This window comes from Phyllobates terribilis, unplaced genomic scaffold (genome assembly GCF_046119375.1).
Source record: "Phyllobates terribilis strain yellow unplaced genomic scaffold, ASM4611937v1 Scaffold_4__5_contigs__length_816908805, whole genome shotgun sequence".
NCBI lineage: Eukaryota > Metazoa > Chordata > Amphibia > Anura > Dendrobatidae > Phyllobates > Phyllobates terribilis.
This window is the reverse complement of record NW_027362764.1, coordinates 275,117,665-275,138,982: the sequence shown is the minus strand read 5'-3', so window position 1 is coordinate 275,138,982 and position 21,318 is coordinate 275,117,665. Positions and strand designations below refer to the sequence as shown.

Genomic DNA, 21,318 nt, shown 5'->3' with positions numbered 1-21,318 from the left:
TTATACAAAAAGTGTTTAGGAGTGATAAGGGAAGAATTTGTTTGTTTGTCAGTTAAACTCATTGATGGTGATGTGTGTCAGGGCTCTTTATATCACTGTAAGCAATTGCAGACACCTGTGCTAATTAGTTTGGCAGGTGTGTCCAATGAAAGGCAAGACTACTTAAGAAGGCTCTCTCACATTATTAAGCAGCCTACATTTTCTGCCAAAATGGGAAAGAAAAAGGATGTGTCGGCTGCTGAGAAGCAACAAATTGTGGAGTGTTTAGGTCAAGGCATGACTACAATCAACATTGTGCGATGATCAGGATGAAGTGTCTTGGCAATCAAGAAGTATGTAGCTGATTCACAGTACACACGTGTGCGTGCTGATAAGGGCAAATTGAGGACTCTTTCCTACAGGCAATTACGTCAGATTGAAAGAGCAGCGGCAAAAAAGCCTTGTCATAGCAGCAGACAAGTTTTTGAAGCTGCTTGTGCCTCCAACGTCCCCCGAACAACAAGATGCAGGGTCCTTCAGAGGTTTGCAGCTGTGCATGCGCCATCCTGTCGACCTCCTCTATCCACTTCACACAAGCAGAAACGGCTCCAGTGGGCCAAACATTACATGAAGACTGATTTCAAAACTGTTTTGTTCACGGATGAGTGCCGTGCAGCGCTCGATGGTCCAGATGGATGGAGTGGAGGATGGCTGGTTGATGGACACCCCACGCAAACACGGCTACAGCGCCAACAAGGAGGAGGTGGAGTAATGTTTTGGGCTGGAATCATGGGGAGAGAGATTGTCGGCCCCTTTAGGATCCCTGAAGGCGCTAAAGATGAACTCCATAATGTATGTGGATTTTCTCAAACAGCACTTCCTGCCATGGTTCAAGAAGAAGAACCGTGTATTTCACAGCAAGATCATTTTTCTGCATGATAATGCACCATCTCATGCTGCACATAAAACATCTGCATCTCTGGCTGATATGGGCATAAAAGGGGACAAACTTATGGTGTGACCCCCATGCTCCCCTGACCTCTACCCCATTCAGAACCTTTGGAGCATCATTAAAAGGAGTGTCTATGATGGCGGGAGGCAGTTCACATCTAAGCAACAGCTCTGGGAGGGTATTCTGTCCTCATGCAAAACAATTGAAGCAGAAACCATCCAAAACCTGACAAATTCAATGGACGAGAGAGTTCAGAAGCTCCTTTCGAACAAGGGGTCCTATGTGAAAATGTAACATCACCTAGAATAAAGTTTTGAGTTGAAAACTGTTTGATTTCAGCTTCTAACAACCTGCTAATGCTTATAATTTCAAAAATGACCATTTTTTTGGTCTTTATTAAAATGAAAAGGTTGATCGAAAAGTTTGGGGGATCTAAGAGTGTGGCAACCCAGTAGTCATGATTACTTCGTATTCTGACAATATGAGGGTCATGCTGCAGGTAGTGCAGCAAGAAGGCACTTATGTGCCTTGCGCATCTCGGAGCCCCAAAATTATTTTCCGGGCTAGATGCAGCTAAAAATTATTTTTAATTTTAAATCTGGTGAAGCTTTAGTATAGATGGCCTAATAGGATCAGTGCTGCACACTGCTACAAAGCCCAAATTATTTTCCAGTCAAGATACAGATAAACATGATTAGTAATTTGAAAGCTTAAAACGGTTGGTAGGGTGATTTTAACCAATCATCAAGCTTTCACTCTCCCCAGGATGACACAGGGGTAGAAAAGTCGTTTCGGATCTATGATTTGTTCATCTTTATGAACGTGAGTCTGTCTACATTATCAGTGGAGAGCCGCGTGCGCTTATCTGTCAGCACACCACCAGCAGCGCTGAACACACGTTCAGACAGAACGCTGGCTGCGGGGCATGACAAGATCTCCAAGGCGTAAGTGGCTAGCTCCGGCCATTTATCCAGATTGGAAGCCCAAAAAGAGCAAGGGTCCAGTGACACAGTCGTGGCTTCAATGTTTACTTGGAGATACTCCTGTACCATCGTCTCTAGGCGTTGACTATGTGTCAGACTTCTTGTCTCCTGTGGCCTTGCAAAGGATGGGCTAAAAAAGTGGTGAAATGATTCCGCAAAATTGATGTTACCAGCAGATACTGTGGTTCTGTTACGGTTTGAGTGCTGAACACTTGACGGTCCCACGGTTGGCAAGTTGGAACTGTGAGATTCACTACGTGCACCACTGGTATTTTGTGGAAAAGCACATGTAAGATTCTGCAACAGTCTCTGCTGATACTCCTGCATGCGTGCATCCCTTTCTATGGCAGGAATAATTTCTGCAAATTTACTTTTGTACCGGGGATCTAACAGTGTGGCAACCCAGTAGTCAGGATTATTTCTAATTCTCACAATTCGAGGGTCATGTTGCAGGTAGTGCAGCAAGAAGTCACTCATGTGTGTTGCGAATCCAGGAGCACCAAGTCCCTGTTGTGTTGGTGGCGAGGTAACAATCATGCTTCCTTCCTCTGTCCTCTCCCCCCAACCTCGCACAACAGAAATGTGATCAAGGTCTCCCTCATCTGATGAGTCTTCCATCAGTTCGTCCTCCACTTCTTCCTGGGCTCCTGCACCTTCCTCACTAGTTTGGCTGCTACCATGCGCCCTGGTAAAACCATCTCCCCCACCCTCACATGCCTGCCGCCTTGGTGCTGCCGACCGTCTGGACCTTGCAGATGTTAGCCCTTCCGCATACAACTCCTCCTCCTCTACTTCCTCCACCTCCTCTTGTGCCACCACCTGACTCCGAATTCTGTTTAACATGTGCTCCAGCATGTAAATCACCGGAATAGTCATGCTGATAATGGCATCGTCAGCACTAAACATCTTCGTCGCCATTTCAAAACTGTGCAGAAGGGTGCATAGGTCCCTGATCTGAGACCACTCCTCCAGCGTGATTTGCCCCACCTCTGAATCTCGTTGGCCCAGGCTATACGTCAGAACGTATTGCACCAGGGCTTGTCGGTGCTGCCACAGTCGCTGCAACATGTGCAGAGTTGAATTCCACCGGGTAGGCACATCGCATTTTAGCCGGTGAAGTGGCAGGCCCAACGACTTCTGTAGAGATGTAAGTCGCTGAGCTGCGGGATGCGAACGGCGGAAGTGAGCACACAGCGACCGTGCCCTCTGCAGAAGGCCATCTAGTCTGGGATAGTGGGCTAAAAATTGCTGGACAACCAGGTTCAACACGTGAGCCATACAAGGCACGTGTGTGACATTGCCCCAGCGAAGGGCCGCACCCAGGTTTGCAGCATCGTCGCACACGGCCTTCCCTGGTTTCAGGTCCAGTGGAGACAACCATTCATGAAATTGGTTCTCCAGAGCTGACCACAACTCCTCAGCTGTTTGACTCACATTTCCCAGACATTTCAATGTAAAAACCGCCTGATGACGTTGAGCCCTACTGCCAGCATAGTAAGGAGGTGTGCAGGATCCCTTCTGCGCAGTTAGAAAGCTTGTGGCATGACCAGACAGGCTTTGGGTGCAGGTGGAAGACCGAGAGGAGGTTGAGGAGGCAGAAGCAGTGGAGGAACTTTGACATAAAGAGGATTGACGCACAACTCGTGGGGACGGCAAGACTTGGACAGCAGCCCCTTGTCCTGCTGTCACCATAGTTACCCAGTGCCCAGTCAGCGACATGTAACGCCCCTGTCCATGCCTACTCGTCCAAGTGTCTGTGGTGAAATGCACCCTGTCACACACAGAGTTTCTCAAAGAAGCGGTGATGTTGTGTGCGACATGCTGGTGGAGCGCAGGCACACCATTCTTTGAGAAGTAGTGCCGACTGGGCATCTGGTACTGGGGCACTGCGACGGACATAAGGTCTCGAAAATCCTCTGTGTCCACCAGGCGGAAAGGCAGCATTTCTGTAGCCAAGAGCTTGCAGATGGTGAAATTCAACCTCTTAGCTTTCTCATGGCTAGGAGGAAATGGTCTTTTACTTGTCCACATCTGAGGGACCGAGGGCTGGCTATTGTGCTTAGACGGGGTTGATAAGGGTGTCCCCGGCAAACTGCCGGTCTGTGAGGAAGATGCAGGCGGACATGTTAGGTTGCCTTGATCCAAAGGTGGTGCTATCGATGTCGGACAGCGCTCAACACCAGCTGGTGTTACCACCTCCAAAGAAAATGATGACCTGCCAATCACGCTGGCTGTTGCGGGTAAAGAGGTGGCAGGTCTGCGCCCCAAAACAGGTGTGACTGCTGTCCCCCCAGTCACAGAGGATGAAGAGGCCGCGGATGCACAAGATATGGCAGACGGTGATTGGCCCGGCCGGCTAGGCCGCATTGTAGCACACTGAGCTTCCCACTGCAACTTATGCTTCATGTCCATGTGCCGGTTCATGCATGAAGTACTCAAACTATGTATTTTTTGGCCTCTACTTAGCTTTTGCTGACAAATGTTACAGATAACACGAGTTGGGTCATCTTTATCGATCTGAAAAAATGCCCAGGCTATGCAAGGCTTAGCACCTATGCGACCTGAAGAGCCACCACGACTTGTGGTGAGAGGCAGAGTTGTGTTTGAGGATGCAGTTGTTGACGTGCTTCCAGTACTACGTCTCTGTCCAGGAAGGCGCAACCTGACCTCGTCGTCACTAGCATCTTCCTCCACCTCCTCTGCTGACCTCATCTCTTGGCTGACTGTGGGTTGACAGTAAGTGGGATCTCCGACCTCATCATCATCACCCTGTGCGTTATCACACCCATCGTCCTCAGAGCCAACCTGTTCCTGCCCTGACAAAAAACTAAAGTTGTCGCTCCAATCAGGTATTTGAGTCTTATCATCGTCTTCCTCATTGTCTCCACCAACAGGAGTTACAGTTTGGGAATGAGGGTCTACATTATGGTCAGAACCTTCTGCGTCTGGTCCTGGATCCGACTCATAAAGATTCTGGGCATCAGTGCAGATCATTTCCTCGTCTGGATTCACAGAAGCGCTGGAGTCGACCTCTGATTCCCAGGCTATAGTATGAGTAAACAGCTCTGCAGACTCAACCATCTGTTCTACCTCATACTCAGACGGGCAGCTGGAGATTTGGGAGCTGTGAGGAAGCAAGTGCGATTTGGGTGACACCTTTGAGGACTGGAGTATTTGTGATGTTGAAGTTGATGTGGAGGAGAGCCCACTTAAAGGAGCACTTGATATCCGTTGAAGCACCTGCTGTTTTTGTGCCTCATCTGGAATTTGTAGCGATTGGCGTGGCCGTAAGAAAGGGATCTTATCACATTGTCCGCTAAAAGAAGTAGACATTTTAGTTTGGCTGGAAGATGGTCTTTCTTCTGCAGATGTTACTGTTGCTTTAACACCTACCCCACGGACACAACCTTTTTTCCCCTTCCCAACACGCCTATTCCCCTTTCCACCAGCAGCAGGCCTTTTTCCACTCATTTTGGTGGTTAACTAATTCACAACTCTGGAGTTGTTTGCACAAAAAAACAATGGATGGTAACCGAGCAGAGCTGAGTGGCCAAACTGTGGTATTAGGCCAAAACTATTGGCTGGGTTAGATGCAGAAAAAAATTATTTGGGCTTCTAGCAGTGTGTGGGACTATTTGTATTAGTCCATCTATACTGACCTCCATCAGGTTGCAAATTCAAAATATGCAACCTGATGGAGGTCAGTATAGATGGACTAATACAAATAGTCCCACACACTGCTAGAAGCCCAAATATTTTTTCAGAGGTACTGTAGATGCAGATAAAAATTATTTTTAATTTGCAACCTGATGGAGGTCAGTATAGATGGACTAATAGACCAAGTCCCACACACTGCTAGAAGCCCAAATATTTTTTCAGAGCTAGATGCAGAAAAAAATTATTTTTAATTTGCAACCTGATGGAGGTCAGTATAGATGGACTAATAGACCAAGTCCCACACACCGCTAGAAGCCCAACTATTTTTTCAGAGCTAGATGCAGAAAAAAATTATATTCAATTTGCAACCTGCTGGAGGTCAGTATAGAAGGACTAATAGAACAAGTCCCACACACTGCTAGAAGCCCAAAATTTTTTTTCAGAGCTAAATGAAGAAAAAAATTATTTTTAATTTGCAACCTGATGGAGGTCAGTATAGAAGGACTAATAGAACAAGTCCCACACACTGCTAGAAGCCCAAATATTTTTTCAGAGCTAAATGAAGAAAAAAATTATTTTTAATTTGCAACCTGATGGAGGTCAGTATAGATGGACTAATAGACCAAGTCCCACACACTGCTAGAAGCCCAAATATTTTTTCAGAGCTAGATGCAGAAAAAAATTATTTTTAATTTGCAACCTGATGGAGGTCAGTATAGATGGACTAATAGACCAAGTCCCACACACTGCTAGAGGCCCAAATATTTTTTCAGAGCTAGATGCAGAAAAAAATTATTTTTAATTTGCAACCTGATGGAGGTCAGTATAGATGGACTAATAGACCAAGTCCCACACACCGCTAGAAGCCAAACTATTTTTTCAGAGCTAGATGCAGAAAAAAATTATATTCAATTTGCAACCTGCTGGAGGTCAGTATAGAAGGACTAATAGAACAAGTCCCACACACTGCTAGAAGCCCAAATATTTTTTCAGAGCTAAATGAAGAAAAAAATTATTTTTAATTTGCAACCTGATGGAGGTCAGTATAGATGGACTAATAGACCAAGTCCCACACACTGCTAGAAGCCCAAATATTTTTTCAGAGCTAGATGCAGAAAAAAATTATATTCAGTTTGCAACCTGATGGAGGTCAGTATAGATGGACTAATAGAATGATGCTATGCCCAAAAGATTTTACTTCACTAGGTGCAGTAAAAAAATTGGTATTCTATACACAGGTGTTATATCTTGCAACACAGATAGGCTACTCCACTGACTAACACACTCTGCAATAGGCCAAAAAGGATTAGCTTTGCTAGATTCAGCCAAATGCTGTGAAAAAAACTTGCACAGCACTGGCACAGACCTGCCTGGCAAAAACTGATAGGAACTCATGTAACCTAGTCCTGAAAAGGACTCCAATTACAATTAGTCTTTACTCCCACAACCTATCTATTTAAGAGCACAGACCTCCCTGATAAAAGTCGTAGGAAATGCTGTAACCTAGTCCTTAAAAGGACTGCAATCACAACTATTCCCTACTCCCAAGCTATCTGTATATTTGTGCGAAAATTGGCTTGAAATTAACAAGGTATAGCGCACACAGCAACAGCGGTGCCGTCTAACACGCAGCTGCAGCAGTGAGAAAATGGTGGCGACGGGGAAAATGGCTTGGTCTTATAGGGCAAGGACATGTGACATACACTGCCAATGACACATGCCCTTGCTTGTGTGAAAAAAAGCACTTCGCTCCGTGTGTGCGCTGCTGATAGGCTGACAGATTGCACCTCCCCACTGCAAATGCGGGAAAGAGAAAAGAAAATGGAGATCTTCATTGTTCCTGCAGAGATCCATCCCCTGCCCCTCCCCCCACCCCGCTGTACACTCAAACTGCGTATTAACATTAATTTTCATCATTACTGAGAAAAAATCCAGTTATGATTTTGGTGCACGAACAGTTATCGAACATAACCTCGAACAGCCGAATTTTTCTCAAATTGTTCGTGTTCGCCGAACGGCTCGAACACCGCCCAAAACAGCTCAAATTTGAGATTGGCGAACAGTTCGAGTAGAACAACGCTCATCTCTACTAGCCACTCAGAAAATACTGCTCACCTAAGTTTTGCTCATGATAAGCTTGACTGCTAGCTCAGTGAGGTGTAAGGTTCTACCTCATATTATACTCTAAGAATGGGTGGGCAAGAAAGAGTGAGGAGCAGAGAGAGAAAACATGCAAAGGGAGCCAACGACTCTTACTACACTCCAATGTTGGATTTACTTCTGCACAACTCAGTACTGCTGTATAATTTCCTCCATACTGCTGCTTCTGTCAATGAGTTATCAAAGGAAAAAAGGGGACAAATAACTCTCTGTGTGCTTTGATGTATGTAGGAGAAACCATTGAAGATAGTCTCCTCTCAACAGTTCAGAGTCAATTGCATATTAAGAAATATAAAATATACCTGCAGAAATATATCTGCTGAAAATGCAAGAAACAAGCCTTATAAAAACTAGAAATAGTGTTATATCTCAAGCTCCCACACATGACAGCTTATTGAGAAAATTTACTTGAAAATATGCAGGAGAGTGCCAAAGTAGGTATACAGTTTAAATAATAGTTAAATTATAATTATCTTATTAACGATACAATGTTTTCTTTAATACACCTAATCTTTGATAACTCCCCAAAAGAAAAAGTCCATCTTGGTAAGTTCTGGTCACCATTGTGACTATTGAACCAGGCCACATCTCCCTATTTGTAATACAAATTATGAATGTACACTGTACACCTACATATGCATTCCCCTGCATTTACCTATTACATTTTGAGTGCTAGACCACACATTTTTATACAAATGCTCTCTAATGATCAGTTCATCACTTGATCAAGTCATCACTTTTTACCTATATGTTCTGGTTATGATTGTTTTTCTCCCTGCTACATTCATGCTTGTGTGCTATCACTAATGGCAAAATATTGGTAGGAAATATTTGTGTTCACAGGACCAACAGTATGTACATATTAGCAGTTCAGAGATGATTTTTCAGAGAGGTGAAAATAATGTTCCAATCTGCAATATACTCTTCCCACGCATTATTCAGATTTTAGCAGCAGAGCTTGAGGCACGTTCCATTTATACCAGTCATTTCATGGCATTACCGTATTAGATTTGATTCATCTCTAATTCATCGCTCATTCATCCTACTCTACAGTTCATAGCTTGTCTTCATTGAGAGGAGTCTTACAATATATTGTAAAGGTCTCAGCAATGGAACAAAATTTACTTTTTTCTATTGCTTTCATGCCTCCATTGATCCATAATAGAGCATTGGCAAAACATAGAGCTATAAAAAAGATTTCCTTAGAACTATTCATTGGGGAAGAGAGTCCGAGAGATGTCAGGTTCTTTGAATCCTTAGGTCACATGTCTGAAAGCTGTTTGGAGCAAAATGTCTTTCTCTAAGTGTTTCCAAAGTAGCTGTAAATATAAAGGAAGAATATGGTGTACTATATTGTGTAATCATTGCAAAAATCAAAAAGTATTTTCAAAGGGGCCCAATTTAAACAGGGTTAAAAGTGGTATTATACTAAAATAGCAACTGTTCCTTCATTTTAGTAACTGGTGGGAGTTTTATTACATATACCTACTAATTAGCAAGTGATGAAATATCCTAGTAATATGCCGCTGCTTGTTGTGAAGGAATTCTTCTTATTTTTTCTAATTGTTTTACTTGCCCTACACTTGCCATCCCATAACACATACTAACATAGAATATTGCAAAGTTCAAAACAAAAACTTCATGATAAACTTAATGTTAAAGAAGTCTAAATCATGATATATAGTATACAATCACATCATTATATTAGTGAAACAGGCTTACTGTATGCTAGCACATCTGCTAGGAATACTATTATATTAGACTCTGTATTCATACACATTGGAAATGAAAGAATTGAAATGTACATGTTTTATCTGTTATGTAGCAATATAGTATAACATGTCATCTGCTGAATTGCATTTTATGTGTCTTGCAAGTGTCATCTGCACAGTGGGAGCATGTGGCTATCTTTTTTTTCATTACAGTGCACTGTCTGTCAATACTGATGAGTGCAGCTTGAAGAGGGGCTTCTGTTGCTGTACAAATGAAGCTGTTATCCAGCTCTGTGCTTCAGTTAGCCAGTAGTGGAGCAGAGAGGCTGTGTTCTCGTTTGTGCTTTTCAGTTTTCTGCATCTGATTCATTCCAAAGACAAGCTGTGGTTTTAGCTGCTGCAAAGCCAGATCCTACAATGCAAGTTAGTTTTACTGAACCAAGTGTTGATTCAAATGGCAGCACTGGAAGACTGAATTTAATTATTGCAACTTGCTCATCAACAATTTCTTCTACAGATGCGGGGGATGATGACTGGCAATCCTTTTACACCTCCTTTAAGGTAATGCATGATTTCTTTTAGTCATTGCTCATCTATTAGGCATTTAGGATATTTACCTGAACAAATATCCATCACTTCTCTAGCATCTTAGATTTTCTGATTTACTTTACTACTTTAGTATGTATTAAAAAAACCCTGAATGAATAAAAATGTCAAGAACAACTGTCTTGACATAACAAAGGTATTAAGAAAAACAATAAAAGTGCACATTCTTGTAAACCAAAAACTAAAATATACAAAAATAAATACTATTATGTAGAAAGTTAAAACAGAGTTTAAAGAAATTGTTCATGGAAAGATATTTTTTTCCCAGAACCATAAATAGATGTTTTATGTTTCCCTTCAACTATGCTACATTCAAGTTCAAAAACTACTGATGCTTTTTTTTCTTTGGAAAAGTTGATATATGGTATTTGGTGAACTATTATAAAAAGTAAGCTATTGAAAATTCATTATCACACTTGTGTACTTAAATGATTATTTGGGTCAGTCATCTTTAACACTGAATCTGAAGTCTATATTTACAATGTATACCAGTAAAGCTCCAGGTAATTGGAATGGATTCACAATCTCCTATTCCTAAATGGAGGCCAAAAGAGTATCCATTTGTTTCTATCTGGCAATTGAATTACAGTACTGACCAAAAGTTTGGACACACCTTCTCATTTAAAATTTTTTCTGTATTTTCATGACTATAAAAATTGTACATTCACACTGAAGGCATTAAAACTATGAATTAACACATGTGGAATTATATACTTAACCAAAAAGTGTGAAACAACTGAAAATATGTCTTATATTCTAGGTTCTTCAAAGTAGCCACCTTTTGCTTTGATTACTGCTTTGTACGCTCTTTGCATTTATAAGGCAAGAAATCCCACTTATTAAACCTGACAGGGCACACCTGTGAAGTGAAAACCATTTCCGATGACTACCTCTTGAAGCTCATCAAGAGAATGTCAAGAGTGTACAAAGCAGTCATCAAAGGAAAAGGTGGCTACTTTGAAGAACCTAGAATATAAGACATATTTTCAGTTGTCTCACACTTTTTTGTTAAGCATGTAATTCCACATGTGTTAATTCATAGTTTTGATGCCTTCAGTGTGAATGTACAATTTTCACAGTCATGAAAATACAGAAAAATCTTTAAATGAGAAGGTGTGTCCAAACTTTTGGTCTGTACTGTATACTGTGCAAATGTTTTAGGAAGGTGTAAAAAATGCTTATAAAATTTGAAGTGTTGTTAATATTTTTTTTATATTAATTAAGAAAATGCCAAGTGAACGAACAAAAGCGGAATCTAAATCAAATCAATGCACTGTATTCAAAATTGCATGAAAGCATCATCTTTTGCGAACCCTTGCATCCAATTTTTGAAAGAACTCGGCAGGGAAGTTGCTTTAAACATCTTGGAGAACTTATCACAGATCTTCTGTGGATGTAGACTTGTCATAATAATTCCATATCTTGCAATTTATGGACTCCATGTTCTCCTTTACACTGAAAATATGTTTAATGACATTGGCTGTATGTTTATGTTTTTTTGTCCTACTGCATAATAAATGTCCATTTAATCAGATGCTTCTTTGATTGTAGTGCATGCTGGATACGTATCTGCCTGTATTTATCAACACTGAAAACACCATCTTGACCAAATCCCACAATCCATTTTCTTAAATGCACACCAAACTTTCAAGGAACCTCCACAGTGCTTCACTACTGTCTACAAACTCTGATTATTGCCCACAGTCCTGCCCTTCAGAGAGTGAAAATCGCCTTCTGTTATAGCTAAATATTTTACATTTTGACTCATTAGTCCGTGGAATCTGCTGCGATTCTCTGTACAGTAGATGAGTTGAGTTTAGTTTCTTTAGTTTCTTTCAGTTCTAAACTGATGGCACTGTTAGTTATATGATTTCAAAAGAAATTAAACATGATGTAACATTCATCTGCTGCACTAAGTTTCTTTAGCTGATAATTGCATCTTTGGTCCTCCATGTTGCCAATTTCTTATCATTCTCTATGCTGATCAATACAAGAAAATGATTTTCCATCATGAAATACTATTAGGGAGGCATTTGATTGGCTCCAAATTAATTCTGCTGCAGAACAATAACCCCAAACATACAGCCAATGTTATTAAGAACTATTTTCAGTATAAAGAGGAACAGGAAGTCCTGGAAGTGGTGACATGGCCCACATATAGCTCTGATCTCATCCACAGGAGATCTGTGGTTACTTCTCCAAAATGTTTGGAACAGCCTCCATGTCAAATTACTTATAAATCTGTATGCAAGTGTACCTAGAAATAATGATGCTTTGATGCTGTTTTGAAGGTAAAGAGTAGTCACACAAAATATTGAATTTATGAAGAATTCTCTTTTGTTCATTATCTTTGTATTTTGTTAGTTAATTGAAATAAACAATTAACACTTCTATTTTTAAAAGCATTCTTACTTTGCAGCATTCTTTCCATACCTACCTAAAACTTTTGCACAGTAATGTATGTAAGGGTTTATATTTTATTTTTGTTGTTTTTTTCACTGTATGGAAAAAGTGCAGCATACATCTGAATTCAGTAAAAAAATATGTACTATGTGGTAAACTTCATTTATGTTAAAACTCTATGGGTGATTAATTCCACTTATTGTCATCCATTAAATATATATATATCCAAGTTATCCATCAGGAAATCCTCATATTGAATGCACACTTCGAATGTAATGAGAAATGAGCCTAAGACAAAACCAGGAATGAAGCATAAACAGAGAAAGAATATGATCAAAAAATTTGTGTGTCTTCCATGTTTTGATGTCACTCCTCGCTTTAGTTTATAAATACTGATGCAAAATATTGACTTGTTTTAAAGCCAAATAAAAGGTTCACACTATATGCCTTTGAGCTATATACCAGGAAATACTTCTGATATATTTACTGCGTATATATATATATATGTTTTAGTGTACAATGGTATAGTGATTCCTGATCTGTAATGAAAAGCTTAGTTCATATGTTTTATCTTTAAAAATGTTTACAAGAAATAAATACTGTTAATTTTTTTTTCAACTGTCAATAGCTGATGATAGGCAGTTGCATATGATAGCATTTGTTTAGCGGAATATTTTAATGACCCTTTATTACGATTGGTGCATTGTTTGAAATTCAAATTTGGTGGGTACAACAAATTTCTCCAAAAACATTGCAAAACTGAAAATCTTTTAATTGCCTGGAAAATATGTGCATAACACTGTGAGGTCTTTTAGGTGTTTATTGAAACCATTTTGAGTTCTTTAACACAAAACAGCCACTTTAATGTCCAAGTGATCTCAACCAATTTGGCTATGAGTAAAAGAGATGAAAAACGGTAGTAACCAACAGCCTATTGAACCGCACATTGCAGTTTCAGCCTTTTTTGGCTACTTTAACTGAATAAACCGTCCAAAAATTATCCATTTTTGGGCGTAGATGTGTGCCTTTCTGTTTACACAGGTGGTGAAAATTAAAGAAATTATGGGTTTTTGACATAGGGAGTGCAAAAACTAGCCTTTTTTGTAGAGTATCAAAACCTTTGTTATTGCTAAATGAAGTACTGATAGCTTTTACACAAGCCATCAAAAAAATATTCCTTTTTTTGGGGAGACGTAACAGGTGTTCTTTTTTTAAGAAGTATTGGCTTATCAATTTGGAGTGAAAAAATATTCTTTTTTTTGGTATCTGCAACAGGTTTGCTAATCACAAAATGATTCATCCCTTACAAAGGATTTTTTTCAATCTGTTCACAAATTATCACCTTTTTTTAGGGAGCAATAACAGTCTAGCTGTTTTTGAAGTGTTTTGATGTTTTTGGTTGTTATTAACACTAGGAATACTGGACTCGTGACCCCGCCTAGAACTACTGAAAGGAGTCATTTTGACTCCTTGCTTGTTTTCGTTTATTTTTAGAGTTTCATTTGTGGTTATTTATTAATAATTATATTTTTTGTAATGTATTATTATTGTGAGATCCAACAGTAATGCTTTTGATTGTTTTTTTTCTGTTTTTCTTATTTTTCTACAGAAAATAACAATAATTATAATAGACGTTTTTCAAACATTTTTTTTTATTCAAGTGCACACATATAAACAACAACTGAAGAACAAAAAGCAGAGAAAATGTAGGTGGAGGAGCATAAAAATGAAAATATGGCGCAGAATTCACCTTCTAAACATTTGGTGTTTCACATTTTAGGCATTGCCTTTGATTTATGGCAGTACATTGCCCACACAAAGACTTACCACAAGTCTCACAATTTCCGACAGATCTATTTTTCTTGCACTTTTCTTTGATCTGGCAAAATTTTGTTTGAACCATCACTTCTGAGCATGTAGAAACTTGGGACGTGGAACCCTTTTCCCTATCTGTGACATAAGGACCACTCAACTCTCTCACAAGCGTTTGCAAAAATGCCTTGCGTGACATTTTTTGGTGGGTAATCTCCTTGAATATTATCCATGCATTTATACCCGCAAAGTCTAAGGCATTTTCAAATGCATGAACAGGCCATCTCCTTGTGCATGTTCGTGTGGTATATTTTCGTGCCATCTGATCCACTACATCTACTCCATATTTTGTTTCATTGTAAAACTTTACCGTTTCTGGAGTTTTTTTAGCGGAATCAGACGCAACAACAACATCTGGATGGACGGAACTCAAAATGACAACATTTTTGTTGGGCTTTCCTTGATATACTGTAAGTGTAAAATTGTCTTCATTTCTAAACACTTTAGTGTTGTACAATTCCTCTTTCATGGATTTTATTTCTTTAGGCACTTCTCGCCTTATCTTGTTCAGTGTTCCCACGATGGTTGTTCCTTTGCTTTTTAGCTGTTTAGCTAATTTTACTGAAGTAAAATAATTATCGGTTGTAACATTGCGACCTTTTTTCAAAAACGGGTCCAATAACTTCATTATCACATGGTCAGCTAAACGGTCCTCAGCACGGCGTGTGTCATCTTTGCCTAGATAAGGGAAGCCATTTGCCAGATATTTGCTCCTCTTATCAACAGCTAGCCAATATTTGTGGCCATATTTATCTGGTTTGGAAGGCATGTACTGCGTGAATGGACACCTAGTTTTGCTTGGGAAAAGTTGCTCATCCACCGTTATGTATGGGCCAGGTTTGTAACACGCAATACAATTTTCAATAAACCTGTCCCACACAGTAGAAAATAGAGCAAACTTGTCCGTTTGCAGTCTCTCCGATCGAGTAGATTTCTCATCAAATCTGAGAAACCTCATAATTTCAACAAAGCGGTCCCTAGACATTGTCGCTTTGCAAAACGGTATTCCCCAGTCATTACACCAAATACTGCTAATCGAGTGACGGTTCATGCCAGATATTCCACGAGCATAGAATATCGCAATGAATGCATCTAGCTCCTCATCAGATAGAGTAAACTGTAAATTATTATTCCTGCATGCTTCTGCAAGCGTACAGTTCTTTATATGTGTCAATATATATGAATCAAAAAATAAACGCCATGTGCTCAAAGGACTATCGATAATGATATTTCTTCTGGCATATCCTGTAGGGCCAGGTGCTTCTCGAAGAATATTTTGACTGTCACGCCTACCAGGCAAGTGTTCTCCAATTTCAACAGGTTTCCATTGAATACCATCCGCTGAAACTAGTATTCCTTCAGATTCGCCTTCTCTGGTGTTTGTTGTTGCATTACCTTCGCCGCCATCGTTATCTGTTGTTCTTTCATTTCTGGGACGTTTTGCTGATTTTTTCTGTCCACGACCAGGAGGATGGTCACGAGGCAACATAACTGCATGAGCCCGATCCCCAGTTGATGTGCTTGGAATATCTGTAAAAAAGTTGATGAATATTTAGAATTTTTGTTTTGTAAGGGTCCGTGCACACTGGCTGGATTAGCGGCGGAATATCCGACCGGATATTCTCACCACAATCCAGCCCGTACCTGCCCGCTCAGGTACAGAGCGGAGTTTCATACCTGAAGCTCCGCTCCGAACCCCGGGCTGGAGCCGCTGTCTGGGACGGAGCCGTGCTCGCGCGTAAGCAAGCGCTGCTCTGTCCCTGACAGCGGCTCCAGCCCGGGGTTCGGAGCGGAGCTTCAGGCATGAGCGGGCAGGTACGGCCTGTATTGCGGCAAGAATATCCAGATGGCTATTCAGCCAGAATTCTGCTAGTGTGCACAGGCCCTAACTCAGTGTGTGGAAGAACAAATAAATACACATAACTACTTACCTTCTGGATTTGTTCCTTCTGAGTCTTCAGATTCACTTGATATGTTCTGAGGAATGAAATCTTCATCACTGTCAGAATCAAATACATGTTCCGGCAATTCGGATTCCGATTCATCCTCCGGTATGGATTGCAAAGTAGCCAGAATATCCTGAGGCTTTATCAAACGTCTTCTCTCCATATTCCTCACAAATTCCATAATTCTATATAGTTCCCTGCTGAAAAATAGAAATGAAATGAAAACTAAAAGAAATAGTAACTGTTCTGCCACCTTCAAAAGTAGGTGGGCTGAATCAGTTGACAGACAGCTAAACTATTTCATAACAATTCATACCTATATGAGTCTTCAGAGCTCGTATGTCTGCGTCTGTTCTCTTTGTCTCTTCAGCTGAACTGAAAGTAAAGTTACTATCCAGAATACTGTCTCCTGCTAGGACCTTAGAAAAACACCACCCTTCATTAGCATAAGATAAGAGCCTAGAGTAAACAAGCTATTTTGTTCAGCATTACACAGTAATACAAGCAGGTAAAACACAAGGAAAATGTGAAAAGTTGACATGTAAATTGAACTACATCTATATGAACATCAGGGTAAATAAGACAGAGTGAAAAAATTATGCACAAAACTTTATAGCAACATTTAGTGACAAAAGGACCTCAAAATATAGTAGGGAGTCAAAATGACTCCCTTCAGTAGTTCTTGGTAAATTTTGAAAAAAACGCGCAAATTTTTCACCAAAATTATTTATTCTCACAAAATCTTTTTTCACATCATATTTGAGGAAAAGTCACCGAGTTTCAAGCCGGAATTCTGAAAAATGTAGTCACAGAAGAGAAATAAAAAACGAAAGGTGTCAAAATGACTCCATCAGTAGTTCTAGTGTTAAGATTTAAAAAGAGAAAACACAGTAGTTTGACAATAAATGGCTTCACACAACCAATAACCTTGAGTGGAGAAAGTTTTTTGGTTATCATTCATATTCTCTGAAACAAAGCCAAGAAAGAAAAAATTTTGCCAAGGTATGGAAACTTTTGAGCACAACTGTAAGTGCCAGCAATGGTAGCAAAAGTATGGTCTAAACTATAAAACACAGTGGGCAGACAGGAACTGTGGCTGTCATGGATGTGCAGAGGCAGTAGCAGACATTGCATGGTAGAGAATAAGGACAGGGCAGGTAAGGAGATGTCTGGCAGTGTGAGTCCAGCAATGCCAGCCCTGGCAGTAGCAGTACAGTCGGGTGTTATAACACACAATGGACAGCCAGGAGATGTGTGGCTGACGTAGATTGGCAGTGTCAATGGCAGTTGCAAAATACCTATGGAAGAGAATTAGTATGGGACAGACAAGGAAATGTGTGGCAGTATGGCAGCCCCAACAGCAGCTGTTCTAAAGTATAGATGGCATGACGGACAGGGAGAAGATGCCCAGCTGAATGTGGACCGTTGGAACTTGAGAAAACAGATCAGTATAGAAGACAGACAATGGACAGTCAGGCAGATGATATGATTGAATTAATCATTGGCATGAGCTGTAGGTGATCCATGCATGATTTATTTTGAGAAATGTTTAGTTTATGGTGAATCATCTGGTCTGTTTGAGTGTGACGTAGGTCCAGTCACCAGTGTATTGCCAGAGAGGGTCATTGGCTAACAGTATGTTTGTTTAGCTAGTGCATATCTGGCTGCTGAAGGGAATCTGGTCATTGCAATGGCAGACAAAACATCAGATCTATCATGTCAAATATATTGTAGTGGTTACTGAAGCTGTCTCAGCTACTTGTATCCCTAATGCTGGCACAGATGAGGGAGTGTTGTGCATACAGAGATAGCAGAAGGTTTGTTCATTAGTTATGCAGGCTATAGTCATTTGTCTGCTCATCAAAAGTTTTGTAGACCTTACACAACTTACCTGATATTCAACCAATTGGGAAGTGTTTTTGGAAGACAGGAAGACAGAAACCCTATTTTGGTTTTATAATGAGGGTCTAAAACTGCTGCCATTCAATAATCACCCCTCATTGTTATCAATATACCTGTCATCCCACAAGCATTCCAGCATACAAATTTCCAGACTGCTGGAGTGTCCCATTGGTTCATTTTCATCACCTCAGATTCATCATCTTGGTGGAAGGTTTGTTTTCATAGCCAACATCATTGACTTCATCATTTTCACTTGGAATGTCAGCCCTGTTCCCTGCCTGTGCCAATCTAGGTACCCCTTCCTATGTACCCGCTGCTAACTTTCCTCCTCATTCTCATCATCCAAATCCTGCAACATGTACCACGGACCTTGACGGTCTCCAAAAGATACATGATGGCGCTAAAGTGTGAGTTGCAGTTCTTCCTCCTGCCTCTCTTGCATTCTGGTGGGTTTTTTTCAGGTTAAATATGAGGGGAATTACATTGTTGATTCCAAACATATAACTACTGACAAATTTTGTACCATCTTTGAAGGACATCAGTGAGTGACATACGTCTGTCATAAACTGCCAATGTCTGATTTTGAAGTAATCACGCTCCAGTTTGCTTGCTGCATGAAGTAGACCATTACTGTTTCAACTTGCTTGTACAGATGCTGCAACATATATTGTACAGTGTTGAATTCCAGTAGGTTGCAATATTGGAAACCATGTGGTGCTGGTGTGGAATGTTATGTTTTTGCAAAGCTAGGAGGACCTGCTTTGCTTCATATGATTGATTGACATGAGCTGACACTTTCGTGGCCATAGCCACCACCTCCGTGTTAGGTGCCGGGTGCTTGCTGGATCAGAAATGGGTTCTGAGTCATCAGTGGATTTGGTGGACTCCCATTCTGGTCCAGCCAGGGCTGATGCTGCACAGCATCGCTGTCAGTCCCAGCGCCTAGCCAATGCACGAGAGGTACAAGTGGTATCTCGTGTATTTGTGCCTAGCAACATGAAGCACAGGTTGCGGAGAGAGACTAGGCTACTGCAGCCTAAGTCCTAGATGCATCACACTGAGCATGCCCGTGACATGGCGGACCGTGATTGGTGGTTCAGGAACCAGCTGACCCGGTGACCTGGCACCGCCTGATTCGTCACAGGTGACGTCACCAATAATACGACAGTGGGGCAGGGCTTAGTCTATAAGAGGCCCGCCCACAAACATGACGGCGCGCTCAGATCATTTGAGCTGGTTGTTTGGTGTGTGCACGTTTCTCTCTGGAGCTCCTCTAACAGCCATATTGAGCGGGTCGGCTCAGCCCGGTAGCACGCCGGCTGAGTACACAAATACCTGGCAGGAATCATGCCCGCACACTAGCGCCTACTCCTATAGCGTAGCGCCTGTATCGAAGACAGGGCTACTGCTTCTTCTCCGGTCACAGGTCTCCCTTCAGTTCTTGGAGATTGTGTGAACCGCTTTAGCGCCATTCCCCATAGCGTAGCGCCTGTATCGAAGACAGGGCTACTGCTTCTCCCCGGTCACACGTCTCCCTGCGGTTCTTGGAGATTGTGTGAACCGTTATTCCCTTTCCGTGTGCAGTAACACGGAGAGGTTAGGCAGTTTGTAGGTGCGTCGCCGAACGCTCTTCTTCCGTGCACTATCGGAGATAGAGCATACCGCTATACCCAGTCCTGTGTAAACTTAACACGGAAGTGTTATCTTTTAGTTGGTTTCTTCCCTTCTCACCCGGGAAGTGTTCGGCAGCAGTCCACCAGGCTGCATCGCGGACCCCGGGGTCGGTTGCGTTCCTATTTAATAAAGTTGTTTGCAACCGTCCCCCTAACACTCCGCATGTATATGTGAAAGAAACGTTGCACTATTAAATTCATGATATGTGCAATGCATGGAGTGTGAATTGCTTTGTCCAACCATAAGGAAGCCAGAAGGTTTTGTGCATTGTCTCTCATGACAATTGCAAGTGGTAGTTCACAGTGAGCCAGCCAGCAGACAAGTTGCCACTTAATGCACAGCAGCATCTTGTCCACCATAAGGCATTGCTCCCCCAAGCTTTCAAGCTGAAAAAATGTTAGGCAGCTCTTTACCTTGCTTGACAAAAAAAATTAGGGCAGTGGGTGGAATCAATGATATTCCCTGTGCCTCTTGTGGTAGAGTCAGTTAAGTAGGAAAGAGACAGATAATTTCCGCCTGGAAGTGGAAACTGACATAGCTTCCAGTCGTGGAGACTTTACCACCACTCTCAGTTGCAGTGGTGCATCAATGCTACTAAAAATATTTACTTAGTGAGCCATAACATTAATATATTGTCCCTGCCTTTAGTTGTTACTGCTTCAGGTGCCTGCAGTGCAGTGCACTTCAAAGCTCATAGATAAGTCCATATAGCAGTCACATACTCCTGCACATGATAACTGAGTGCAATCACCACTTTCTGCAAGAAATGAAAGTGGTTAGTATCTTCTAACATGGCTGAGTGCATGCCATCATTTCTCAAAAGGATGCAGACCAACAATTTGACAAGGTGAGAGTTTAGTTGGCAAATGAATGGATATCTGGGAACGTACACTTGTTTCCTCGACAAACAAACAAGGATGGTAATTTTCCATTGCCACAGAACAGGAGGAGGAGGCATCATCAGAGTATGACAAGCAGGAGTGGTGAATGACAATGATGATGGTGGCGATTATGACACTGACCTGATACCAGATGAGAGTGTGGCCTGGCTGACAGAAAGATGATTGTGATGAAAAGGGAGAGGAGGACATCTTAAGGCTTGCTGTGATTGCTGATTGAACTTTGCCAAATAAGTAGGTGATGACGCTTCTTGAGCCATAGTTCCTAATGTATACAAACTGGGATGTTCTTGGCTTACTTTCCTCTTATGTTTTCCGACTGCCAAAGAATCATCTGGCAGAAATGTGCAAAGAACAGCTATGCAAAAGATACCGATACACACATGACATCATCATATAGGCAGTCCAGAAGTGTTTAAAGGCATAGTAATCTTAGTGTATGTAAACTTTTTGACTTTGCAGTATGTAATAAAAATTCCGTAAAACATTCTCTCTCTCTCATTATTCTGGCGTTTGGCAAATAATAAAAATTGTGGTAATTCTAATTGACCTAAAATGAGAAAGGTTTATTCT

General features: G+C 41.2%; 1 protein-coding gene across 2 annotated transcripts in view; it reads left to right on the top strand.

Moving 5' to 3' along the window:
- The first annotated feature begins 9,660 nt into the window (after positions 1–9,660).
- Positions 9,661–21,318, top strand: part of NPSR1 (neuropeptide S receptor 1) — a 998,839-nt gene continuing 987,181 nt past the window's right edge. Inside the window, exons 1-2 of one of the 2 annotated variants that reach the window (XM_073676612.1) lie at positions 9,661–9,866; positions 9,961–10,004. Coding sequence is in view for 1 of the 2 variants with exons in the window: in XM_073676611.1 (XP_073532712.1) it covers positions 9,861–10,004 (144 nt within the window). In the remaining variant the exon portion in view is untranslated. Of the gene's footprint in view, positions 10,005–21,318 lie in introns of both variants that reach the window. The other variant, XM_073676611.1, reaches the window with a different exon arrangement.